Source organism: Sus scrofa, chromosome 1 (assembly GCF_054392235.1).
Source record: "Sus scrofa isolate SSC_HxYL_T2T_F1_AM1 chromosome 1, Sscrofa_HxYL_maternal_Yorkshire_Landrace_v2.0, whole genome shotgun sequence".
NCBI lineage: Eukaryota > Metazoa > Chordata > Mammalia > Artiodactyla > Suidae > Sus > Sus scrofa.
Genome location: NC_139383.1, coordinates 247,005,039 through 247,017,503, shown reverse-complemented (window position 1 = coordinate 247,017,503; position 12,465 = coordinate 247,005,039). Strand labels below are relative to the sequence as shown.

The window sequence follows — 12,465 nt, the reverse complement described above, 5'->3', positions numbered from 1 at the left end:
ATTCACTTTTTCATTTATTAAAAACAATAGAAACAACAGTGGTCACAGAGGATCATTTTAAGGAGTAAAGGGTACTGTGATGTCAAAACCACAGTGAAAAGATACAACAACAGCACAAATAATGAGAATCCATGACTGAATACTATTTTCTTGGTTTTCTAATTTAATCTTTTAGTCTAAAATGTTCACTTAAGACCAACCATATGCATTTGGCAATTTATATATGTATATAAAATAATCATGTTGTACACCTTAAACACCGTTATATGTCAATTATGTTTCAAGAAAGCTAGGAACAACAACAACAACAAAGAGCCAATCAGGTACATGGGATAGTGAAATACAGAAATGGATAACTGTGAATGGGGAAGAGAACTGGGTCTAATGGTACAAACAGATATTATGCAAGCATGTTTATTTGAGATTCTTTTTGTTTCCTGAGATAAGACTGTGTTGCTATAAATTTTCCTCTCAGAACTTCTTTTGCTGTGTTCCATAGGTTTTGGTTTAATAATCTTTCTCTATGTACTCTAAAATTTGTTCTGCCTTAGATTGAGACAGAGTATCAGGCCTTACCTCAACTGAACTGTTCTGCCCCAAGCTCAGAATAGGTTTTACTGAACAATGCTTTGGCATTATGCCAAGAGCTTGCATTAAAAAACATTAAAGGAAAATAGTTTCAGGCCTAAAAATGTGTTTAGGGAAATATCATGGACTTTCACAAAGGCAAAGAGAGCAAGATAAAGATGGGCCTAGATCTGCCTGGATATCTCAAGATCTGAACCAAAAAGGATGTCTGTAAAGGCCAAAATGTGCTGATACCATCATGAGATTAAGAAAAGATTATGAAGAAGGCCACAAAGAGTGAAATTCCCTATGGAAGAATAAAGAGTCTAATCAAATGCCACTACCAAAAGGATTTTCCTTCATAAACTCAAGCATAGATCCAGATGGCCACCAATGCAGACATTAATGGCAATATTTGGGTAAATGTATATAATTATTTTGCATATACACTGAGTTTACATAAGTTTAAAAAAGGTTCAAACTACACAAGGTTTCATTTTTAATAACCCTCCCTTCTCAATCTTAGGATAATTCTCTTTTATGTAACTTTCACATTTCTCTATTTAGCTAAAATCCATCTATCCATCCTTCGAAGCTCAGTTTTTAAAATTACTGCAACATATGTAGTTCAAGTGGAAGTGACTTTGTTTTACTAAACCAAAACCAACCTCTTCTCCTCCTCAGATGCACACACTCTTTGGAAGTTCCATAGCTCTTTTATTGTTTTTCAAATTCTTTAAAAGCATGTCTACAAGAACTGCAACATAACATTTTCCCTCTGGTGAAGAGAACCCTCCCATGAAAAATCAATAGTCATTTGATTGGAATTATATGGTGAGTTTAGATCCAGACCTTGGTAGAATGTCCAAACTGTCTTCAAAATAGCCACAGCAGAAACTGATATTAATATCACAAATTGTTAAACTAAGGTACAAAGTGTATGGTCTGGGATTAATGAAATTAGTTATTGATTTAAATCTTTACAGGAAGAGAAACAAATTCATTAAGACCTTTTTGATTAACTTAAGCTCAAAAGGAAAAAGATGTCAGAAGGAATATTCACATCATGATTTTATATAATGTCAATAAACCAAAAAAATTCAATTAGCCTGGTGAAAGTCTCTGTTAGACCTTTCCTATTTCCCCTTGAAACACTTTCTCACCTTTAGGTTTTGCTAGATACTTCTACCATGGTTATCACCATATCCTTTGGCTTTCTGCCTTCGATACCATCGAAATTAAAGCACTCACCTGTCTGCCTCAAGTCTTTAGGTAGAACATCCCTCTCATTTCCCTCTAAAGAGAACACTGAAACATTACTCTCAAACGTGAATTAATAGTCAGTGGTTATAACCAAAGACTTTCTATAGTAATTTAAAGTTCAACTTTATAATTTTTTTCCTCTCACCTTTGCAGCAAAAATTGTTTCAAGCCAGGTCAGAAGGAAGTCAAGTTTGTGTCCTACACTAAGTTGCTTGGAAATCCAAAATTGTAGGGAGTTTTTTGGTGAGCTTCAGTTCAATCCTATGAATGCTCTGAGGGTACAAGTTGTCAATTTCCTGGCTTTGGGGGTTGAACATGGTACAGTGTAATACTACATAAAAATTACCATTGACTGCTGAATTTTTTATATCTCAGCAGATATGAGCTGAGCACTTACCTGAAATAAAAGGTTTTATGTATTTCATCTCAGAGAAACACCACCTAAGAATAAAACAAAAACTCCTTGTCAGCCCAGGCCCTGCTGATATAATACCTACAGTTTATCAAAATTTACTGCATGCTGGACACTTTACTACATGATTTATATAGATCATCTTGTTTAATTTTCACAAAAATCTGGGCCTAAAAGGAGGGTATCATTCTTTTTTACACATAAGAAATACGAAGCTTAAGAAGCCTAAGTGACTTGCTCAAGGTCATATAGAGAGTGGTGGAGTCACAGTGACAGAGAATTGAATCCCTGATTGCTTGACTCCTCTTGATCATGATTCTATATCATCTCTCTTACAGACATGGACACAGAGGAAGAAGTGATTGTCAAGTGGGTATCTATGGCAGTAACTAAAAACTGTGGCCAAACACCAAGATTCAGAAGAAGCATAATTTAAACCCTTAAATACCTGATGCTTCCCTTTGGTAGATCTGGTACTGAGCTCAGGACAAAATCCACTATTCTACTATGTCATCACATTTCAGCATCCCTTATTTCTTTACTTTTGACCCAGAATGTCTCAAGATTATCTGTCCCTAAAGTATGGTCCATGGATCAACTGTTTCAAAGACATGAGAAGTCCTTGTGGAAAATACAGACAACTGTTTCCCCCCATAGTCTTGGAGGAGAAGAGCTAGGGTCATGAAAAGCTAACCTCCAAGGCAGACTGCTGTTAAGAAAAAGGACAGACCCTTGTGAGAAGACATAGGGTCAAAACATAGTTTTGTAACTGGAAAAGATTTTGGAAGTTGTCTGTTTCAATGTTTTTAATCAGTGTCCCATGAAGCCTTAGAAGTTCTAAAATGAGAAATGAGAAAAAGGAATTGGCAGTCAGAGCTTAAAGTCCTAAAAAAGCAACTGCAGAAACCCCACTGGTATGTACTTCGTAAGCTGGATTGTTGTGTAAGATTTTGTCTGAATAAATGGCTTTGCTGATTTAAAATAACAAAACTCTGGCTGCACAAAGGGAGTTCTAAAAAAATTTTGAGGCCCAGTATGCATCCCAGACCAATTAGATCAAAATTATGCAAGCTGGTTCTAGGCATCAGCATTTTTCAGTATCAAGTGATTTTAATGTAGAGTCAGAGCTGGGAGCCACTGCAACAATCTGATCTGTGCTTCCTCATTTGAGATAAAAGGAGACTAAGACCCAAAGAATTCAAAGGAGATCAGGACTAGAACGAGTATCTCTTTTTTTGCGGGGGGGGGGGGGGGGGGGGCACACCTGTGGCATGTAGAGCTTCCCAGGCTAGGGGTCAAATCAGAGCTGCAGCGGCTGGCCTACACCACAGCCACAGCTATGCCAGCTCTGAGCTGAGTCTGTTGCCTATACCACAGCTCACGGCAACACTAGATCTTTTAACCCACTGGGCAAGGCCAGGGATTGAACCTGTGTCCTCATGGATACCAGTCAGATTGTTTCTGCTGAGACACAAAGGGAACTCCTTGAACCAGTATCATTTGACTACTAGCTCATTATGCTATATTGTTCTCTCTCCATAATCCAGAATGAACCAACTTCTTCTTTAAGGTAGAAAGCACATGAATCAAATTATTACATAACATCACATTTTCAGAGCTCTCTGAACTTTTAGTACTTCATATATATTCTCTCTTTAGAATACAGGGGAAGTAGGTAGAGCAAAACATATGTTTTAGAGATGAGGAAATCAAAGGTCAATTAAGTTAGCTCTCAGTGGCTTAAAGACCAGAATTTAAATCTTTATATTCTAACTTCTGGATTAAGTAAATTAAATTTGGCAAGTGTTTATTGAGTGCCTAGTATGTGTTAGCCAAGACAAGGTCAAAGATGCAAAAATAAGATATCATCCGTCCCTCAATTAGTGTCTTCTCGGAAAGAAACAACTAAAATACTGTACTGTCTGGTTTATCCTGCGAAACAGCAATAACCGAAAACCTTCCCTGATTGGCCCTGATGACAAAGTCCAATTCTCTTCAAATTCAGTCTGTGGTTTATAATTTATTCTTGACTGTGGCTACTATGGAACACAAGGGATCTGAATATAGCTACTGTATCTCCAGTTAAGGCCATGTAGCTGAAAATTCCTTGACAAGAGTGGAGAGAATAATGAGATTTCAGTGAGATTTATTTCATACTCTCCAAAGCCAAGGATATGACTCAGGAGAAGACTAGGAGATTCCAAGACAAAGAACTGGACAGATAAGAAAAGTTATTCACAGGAAAAATCATTTTCTTTCCCACAGCATTTAAGTAACTGGACAGTTGATAACTTACACTGTAGAAGGTAACTACTGCACACCAAAAGGGGAAATAACATGTAGGAAATAATATTTGTATCTATGATTTGGGGTGATGGAGAGGGTCACAGTTGGACAGGAGTGCTCTGCTCAAAGAAACCTTTTTCATGAGGGATTCATTAGACACTGCAAAATATTACCATGTCAATTTTATTACATCCAAGATAATGAGAAAAACCAGGAACCTATGTCTTATTTATAGGCTGAAAAAAGTTGGCCAGAAATAGTCTATCACAGTTACTCTCAAAATTTAACATGCACAAGAATCACCTGGAGCCTGGGTTCTCCCCCCACCATTGCCCAGAGTTTCTCATTCAGCAGGTCTGTGGTGGTGCCTAAGAATTTATTTTTCTTACAAATACAGGTGATGCTGATGCTGATGCTGATGGTTCAAATCTCATACCTTGAGAACTGCTAGTTTATTATAAAGACCACGGCATACTAGACCTAGACACACACACACACGTTGCAAATTGCTAATTACAGCAATTTAGTTACCTTTCCATTGTTGACTTTGTAAACAAAACTCTCCCCACCAACTTAAATGGACAAAAAATAGGGCCACTCAGAAAGAAGTCATGGCTAGTCACCCAAGGAGCCAGTCTATTTTAGAGCACAAATATACGTGCTTGGGCATTTGAAAGACGCAACCAAGGAGGAATATCTAGCAAGTAGGAAACAACATTGCCTTTTTTTTTTTTTTTTTTTAGCTTTTTAGGGCTGCACCCTTGGCACATGGAGATTCCCAGGCTAGGGGTTGAATCAGAGCTACAGCTGCTGGTCTACTCCACAGCCACAGCAACATCAAATCCGAGCCTCGTCTGCAATACCACAGCTCAAGGACGCCGGATCCTTAACCCCTGAGCAAGGCCAGAGATCAAACCCACAATCTCGTGGTTCCTAGTTGGATTCGTTTCTGCTGTGCCACAACGGGAACTTCCAACATTGCCCTTTAAAAGCCTTTACCTATATCTTGAGGCAGACGTGAATTTTGTTCCTTGTACTCAAGAGAACACCCTTTGGGCCTCTCTGTATCTTACACACACACAGGGTTTCATCCACATTCTTCTTTCCTCACTATTCATTTTCTCGGAGTTTTCTTAACCGCCATGTGACTTCATGACCTCATTTTATAAATATGAGTGTGTGTGTGTATACATATAAAAATAAACTTTGCTCAGGTTAAGAAATTCCTTTGGGAATTTGATTGATGATACAGACATTTCATAAAAATAAACATACACATTTATACATATACATTTTACATCCAAATGAAGACAGAAATTCTCGTGTAAGTCTACAGGCCCCAGACTGCAACTCCCCTACTTGCATACTAATGATTCAAAAATACTTATCTTCAGCCTAAATTTTAACCTTAGCTTCAGTAGCACATATTCAAATATCTACTTAACGTCAGTATCTGGATGTCACACAACTGCCTCAAATTCTACATATACTCAGAAGTAACTGTCTAATAGGGATGGGGTTTCCTTTTGGGGTGATGAAGAAGTTCTGGAACTAGAAAGTAATGACGGTTGTACAACATTGTGAATATACTTAAATGTCACTGCATTGTACACTTTCAAATGGTACATTTTATATAATGTGTATTTTATAGCTAAAAAATCTACATTTATAAAACTGAAATTACTGTCTCTATTCTCCACCTCCCACACATCCAAAATTTGTGCTTTCTCTTATATTTCCTGTCTTTGAACATTAGTTACTTGTCATAACCATTTACCTAGTTGTCCAAGCCAGAAATCCAAATCATCTCTGACAATGCTTTCTTTCGTTTTCTCACTTAAAATTAATCATGAAGTTCTATGATTCTTCCTCATTAATAAAGAGTTAACCTGGAATAGTCAGCTACTTTTACCCCCAAAGCTTCCACCCAAGTTCAGGGCACCATCATGAGCCTCATTTCTCTAGTTCTGTACCTTCCCACCCTCCACCACAACTCTACCTCAACAGCCTCTTCTTTATCTTGCCAGAGTGAGTTATCTTTTTGCTTAAAAACCTACCATTGCCTTCAGGATAAATTCCTCTTCATGACCTGGCCTCTGCTAACTCCTCTAGTCTTACCCCTCACCATCCTCCTACTCAAAGCCAACTGTCCAGTGATATAAGCTACCTGCAATTCCCAACTCATCACCAAGTTTTTTTTTTGTTTGTTTTGTTTTTTGTTTTTTAAACTCCAGGTGCACATACCACTCCAAATTCCTAGAACTTCATTTCCCTCAATTCAGACCTGGCTTAGTTCTATTGGATAAGAGTCAATGTACATCATCTTGCTCAGAAAGCCTTTTCCGAGGCTCCACAGATGATATCCTTACCATGAGCTCCCTTACTATGAGTTTCTATATTCACTTACATTTACACTTTAAGTTAAAGTTAACTATCTCCTTTTAAAGACCACATTATCCTTGAGGGTAGGGAGTATATATCAATGCATCTCCAGTGCCTAGTACCCAGTACGTGGTATGTGCTAAATGAGTTTTCTTGAATGAAGTGATGCCCTAGGGAATAACAGGAACCCTGATACCAGAAGTCACACAATCCTGCAAAACTTTCCAGTGATTTCCTAGCTTGCTCCTATTAAAAGTCAAAGTCATTACGATGGGGTCCAGGGCTCTGACTTCATATCCTACCATTCTCCCCTTCATTTATTCAGTTTCAGCCATACTTTGAAACTTTGACTGGAAAAGTATTTCAGCCAAAGAGCCATTTAGGCGTGTGCAGGAAGGAAGGAACTGAGATATACTGAGCCTCCAGCATCTATCAGGCCCTGTGCCAGGTACTTTCATTTGCCATATCATAGAATCCTCACAATCACTCTGACACAGAGGCATGACTACTGTCATTTCACAGCTAAGGAGACTAAGCCTTAGAGTAGATGCTGAATTTGAACAGAAGGAAACTTTCTTAGAAAGAGTTCAGAGCAATGACTTTTCCTTCCCTAGATAACTTTGTATGCTGGTTATTCTGTTTGCTGTGTCTCCTCCCACCCAACTCTCTCTGCCCTGTTCTGGGAAGCTGGTCTCTATGAACCACGTCACCCAGACTACCTTGACCCTGGGGTTCTGTGTGGGTTTTGCCCAAGTGGAAGGTGTTAGCTGGAGACCTGAGGGCAAGGAAAGATGAGGGTAATTACTTCTCTATTTTCTTGCTGTCTTACCTAAGTTCTTAGAGTGGCCGCTTAGCATTTACCACCTGAGCTCTTGTCAGGCAGTCCATCTTTCAGACTATTGCTCTCATTGGGTCTGGCAACAATGCTCCCCATCTTTCTTTCCCTTGAGGCCTAGGAGTGCTATGAATTCACCATCTTCATGCTTCACCATTCCTTTCTAGTTTCTGTTAACACTGATCAAGTCTTTGAAAATCGTTCTTTGGTTAGACTCTCTTCAATTAAATTCTTTTGAATGTACCAACTGTTTTTCTGCAAGGACCCCAATACTAGGAAGACAACAAATGGCCATGTTCTTCTCCTTTGTTTTTCCATTCATTCAATTTCCAATATCTACAATCAAGGCTCCTTTCTCTCCTCTAATCTGAAGCTTCCTACCCTTCCAGAGTCTACAAGGCCTTCCAAGAAGTCTCTCTAAATCTATCACGTACAGAGTAACAATGCAGTTGCCGTTATTATGCTGAATCTAGTGTGACATTAGCACTCTGTTGTTCTTGCAGTTCTAAGACTGTTTAGCTTTGTTAGCCTGACCACCCTGGCAGGGCAATAAGCTCTTTATGAGTAAGGAACTTTAGTGATTGTAATCTCCAAAGATATTTTAGCTGGAAGGAACCTTAGAGTTTACTTTATCTAACCACCTTATTATACAGATGGGAAGATTCAGGCTCACACAGGGGAAGGATCTCTCAGAGCTTTACAGTGGCAGACTTAATTAAGTTCACCATCTAGATTCCCTCTACTACTTCACCATGCTGTGATCCTGCACTGGGTACTTAGTAGGCACTCAATATACTGATGACTCTTTCCTAAATTCATACAGGGAGTTTTGTTTGGTTCAGCATTAGGCTCCATGCCTAGATGGGTACCTGGCACATATTATGCATTCAAGCAAATATATATATTTACTGATTTTGAACCCTGGACACAGCAACAAGTTCCATGGAAATTATCAGAACTCAGAGGACCATTTATAACGATATTAATCCCTTGTACATCTAGAGAAAATGTAGTTTTCAAAGTGCTTTCACACATAAATAAGCCCATTTGATCCCTCTGAGGTAAACATGGCCAGAATTAATAGTCCATTTAACAGAAGTAAGAAACAGCCCCTGAAAAGTTAAAAGCCAAGGTCCCCTGTCTAGTAGTGAGCAGAGCTGAGACTACTGTTCATGTCTTGACTCTCACTTCAATACCATCTCCACTATTCCATGCTGCTTCTTCAGTTTTGCCATTCTGTTTCAAGATATGGGAGGTTCGTTCAGGAAGCAAGTCCAAATATTCATACACTTATGCTGATGAAAATGATTTTGCTTTTTTAAAAAATTCAATTAAAAGTACTCCTATTCTACTTCTGATTAATTACAACCTGCAGAACATCCCCAACTCTTGATACCATAAGGTCTGTTATCTCCCACAGAGAGAAGGGTTACCATCTGCACATTCTGGAGCGAAGGAGACAGCACTTTTGAGACATCATTTCCAGTACAGTCCAGAGCTAGGCTCTTTTTAAAACCAGTTACTCAAAGAAAAATAATACCTTGCCTTTGGCCCGATCCCACCAGAAAGGTATTGGCATAGGATTTCTTCAAGATGAAATACACCAGGAAGCTACCAGTAGATATTTTGATTGAATTCTCACATATATATATATAAACCTTCACTTTTTCTTTTTTTGGCTGCACCCACAGCATGTGGAAGTTTCCAGGCCAGGGACTGAACCCATGTTGCAGTTGCCGCCTGTGTGCAGCAATGCCTGATCCTTATTTAAGCTGCTCCTTATTTAACTGCTGTGACACAAGGCACTTTCAAAAAAAAAATTTAGTAGATCTCACCCTGGATTTTAGTTACTAGGATGATCTCTGCCTTAATCTGGGCATTAGGGAAACCAAAGATAACCTAAACATATCCAACCTCTTTGGATTTCAGTTTCCGTTAGGAATTCAAAGTACTGGCACAGAAAATTACCCCAAATCTTACATCAGGGAGTAGAAACTCAAGTGCCTATCAGGTGCCAGGCAAAGAATGTAAAGCTCAGTACGACTAAGCAAGGAGTAATGAAATCTATAATGAACTACAGCAAACTAATTTGTTAGTTGCTTCTCAGCTCCAACCACCCGCCACTTTGTGGGAATATGAGCTAAGAGTTAACAGTTCTTCTGATTTTCCCCCAAAAGCTGGAAATACGCATTTTTTAAATGTAAAATCTGGTTTTGAAAAGTCAGTTACTAATTCAAATCTGCAAGCCTTTTTGCAAGCCAGTCAGTTGGTTTTTCCTTATGGAGTAGGTTTCCTGCTCCATGTGAGAGAGGAATGATAGTAAATGTGCCACTTTAAAGTCAAATATGGTATACAACTCAGTGGGTAGTGCCGGGAAAGTGGACAAAGCTCCCTTAGTTAATACGAATGTACCTTGGTAGGGGCGAGGGGAGGGGGGAGTGTGTGTGTGTGTGTGTGTAGTTTCTGCTTTACAAGGTAACTGTATAAATGGGTGCCCTCTGGGAGGTATTTGGGTGATAAAAATCCGCTTTGCTAGGTATATGGGCAGATACGTCTTCTCTGGAGTGTCTGGAAAAGCCGTATAATCGAGTACGGCGGGGATGGGGAATACTGGGAGAGCAGTTAACGAGAGAGTGTGAGGACAGACAGCTATTAGGAAATAATAGCGCTAGGGATGCGAGATAGTGTGGGGGTACAGTTTCTCTTCAGTGTTGGAAAGGAGAAGACGATAACCTCTTCCGTCACCACCCTTGGGCACTTCTCGCTCACCATCGCCGCGCAGCGGTCGACTCCAGCAGCCGCCATCTTAACGCACCTTTCTGCGCAGGTGCCCTGGAGTCGCACGGTTCAGTCGAGTAGAGCCCCGCCTCCAACCACGCCCCCACCCCCACGAGCCCGCCCCCAGCCACACCCCCTTTCTTAGACTCTGCCCTCCTCCCCCTCAGCCTTTTTAGGCTCTACCGCTTGGGGTTGGCGGGGGAGTGGAAAGAGTAGCAAAGAGCCACTGGCCTAAAATCTGTCATTATACAACAAAGTCATTTCTACAGCTTTCCACACTTCAGGAGAACTACCAGACCACAAAGGCTGATATAAGATAATTTATTACAGACTAACCAATAATTTCCTGTAACAATGGCACATACAATAATTAAAAACAGCAAAGATGCTTAGTTTCTTGTTTCATGTAATGGCCAATGGACAATGCTGAGCCCTCAGGAAGCCCAGGAGGCTGCTACTGAGAAAGTGAAGGGCCATGTCACATCTCTGAGCAAGGGCCGGGAAAGTCCACATGGCCCCCTGTAAAGAGTTTGTCTCTGACCTCACAGGGAGTGTTGAGGCCCACCCCCACTCCATCCAGTCTGTACAGAGGGATCATAATCCAAATTCCTTCTGTAGGATTGAACATCTATGAGGGGAACAGCAGCTGACCTAGATGAAAGGGAATGAGGACAAAAGCTAGATTCCTTCTGCAAAGGGGAACACCACCAGAAGGCAGGGGCCGTAAGTGAGGACTTTCTAGGCTGATTTCCACAGTTTTTGGCTTTGCAGGGCTTATCCACACAGAAAATACAGCCCTCTCTCCTGGAGCCTTCACTTAGCTTCAGGTGCATACACTTAAGAAGAGTCTCTTGTGTCCTGAAGCATCACTCCCCTTCCTAAAGGAATGAGGTAGGGGGACTCCTGGGCAAGTGGCCCCTGGTGCTTGAGTTCCAAAGAAATTCTGCTCAGGGCTCTGAAGCACCATGTGAACCTGGTTCTACTCATGACAGATAATCTGGGGGAAGGGATTAGCACAGCTCACTTCTGAAGGGTATTTCGTTCAGTTTCAATGCCTTGTACTCACTTGAGTCACTCTAAATCAGTGGATTCTGCTCAAGGGACAGTCTGAATTGTACTCCGTGTGCTCTTGCCCTAATCATACTCCAGTCCAAACCACAGGGCTCTGCAATACCTGTAGACTCAACTGATTACTTACCTAGTTAAGTACAAGCTCCAGGCCCTCTAAACTCGTTCTTCTAATGATTCGTATGTATGGGTCTAACTAGATAAGGTGTGCTATGGAGGGGGTGGAGAAGTGGTGTGGGGTGAAAGGGTCTCTACCAAAAACAGCTGAAACTCTCAGAAATGTCTGTTTCTTTCTCTTTATGAAAGACTCCCTATGCGGTAATCCCCACAGTCCAGTTCTGAGCACCACAGACCTATGAGTGAGGGGTTCATGACCCTTTCTAGGAAATGCCATGCTCTCACCACCTCTAGTTTTTCCTTCTATTTCCTTAACTTAAGGAGTCAGCCTCTTGACTCTGAGGAACCCTAAGCTGACTACATAGTAACTCCTACCGGCCCTGACTTGTGGAACAGGTGCCATCCAGTTGGCACAGGAGCCTAGGTGCTCAGCTCCCCTCCTCCATGGAACGAGACTCCGATTTGAGCTTCACAAACTCTCGGGCCACTTCATCATTGCTCCTCTGAGACAGAATCCGGAGAATAGTCATGCCTGTCTCATCCATGTGGATCTTCCGGCCCAAGGGGCACCAGCAGGCACAGCTACCCTTGGCTGCCACATCCCTCAGAGGCATCACAGCCAGCCCCAGAACACGATCCTCCCGGGCAAAGCAGTAGTCCTTCACACATATTTGCAACTCATAGGCTTCTGGTCCCTCTTCATTTCCCAGGAGGCTGTAAGCACAGAGTAGGTGGAAGGTAGGAGACCAGTGCTAAG

At 40.8% G+C, this 12,465-nt stretch overlaps 2 protein-coding genes across 18 annotated transcripts in view; both read right to left on the bottom strand.

Annotated features, from left to right (window-relative positions):
- The window catches only part of LOC100156421 (phospholipid-transporting ATPase FetA), a 97,763-nt gene extending 87,198 nt beyond the window's left edge, over positions 1 to 10,565 (bottom strand). For 16 of the 17 annotated variants that reach the window (XM_084988642.1, XM_084988631.1, XM_084988654.1 and 13 more), the window contains exons 1-2: positions 10,515 to 10,565; positions 2,228 to 2,271 (exon numbers count right to left, since the gene is read on the bottom strand). Coding sequence is in view for 1 of the 17 variants with exons in the window: in XM_005660209.3 (XP_005660266.1) it covers positions 2,228 to 2,255 (28 nt within the window). In the remaining 16 variants the exon portion in view is untranslated. The remainder of the gene's footprint in view (positions 1 to 2,227; positions 2,272 to 10,514) is intronic. The other variant, XM_084988632.1, reaches the window with a different exon arrangement.
- A 263-nt stretch (positions 10,566 to 10,828) lies between these two features.
- UNC13B (unc-13 homolog B) overlaps positions 10,829 to 12,465 on the bottom strand; it is a 239,668-nt gene continuing 238,031 nt past the window's right edge. Inside the window, 1 exon segment of the mRNA NM_001435262.1 lies at positions 10,829 to 12,422. Within this exon segment, the coding sequence (NP_001422191.1) occupies positions 12,137 to 12,422 (286 nt within the window). The 3' untranslated portion in view covers positions 10,829 to 12,136.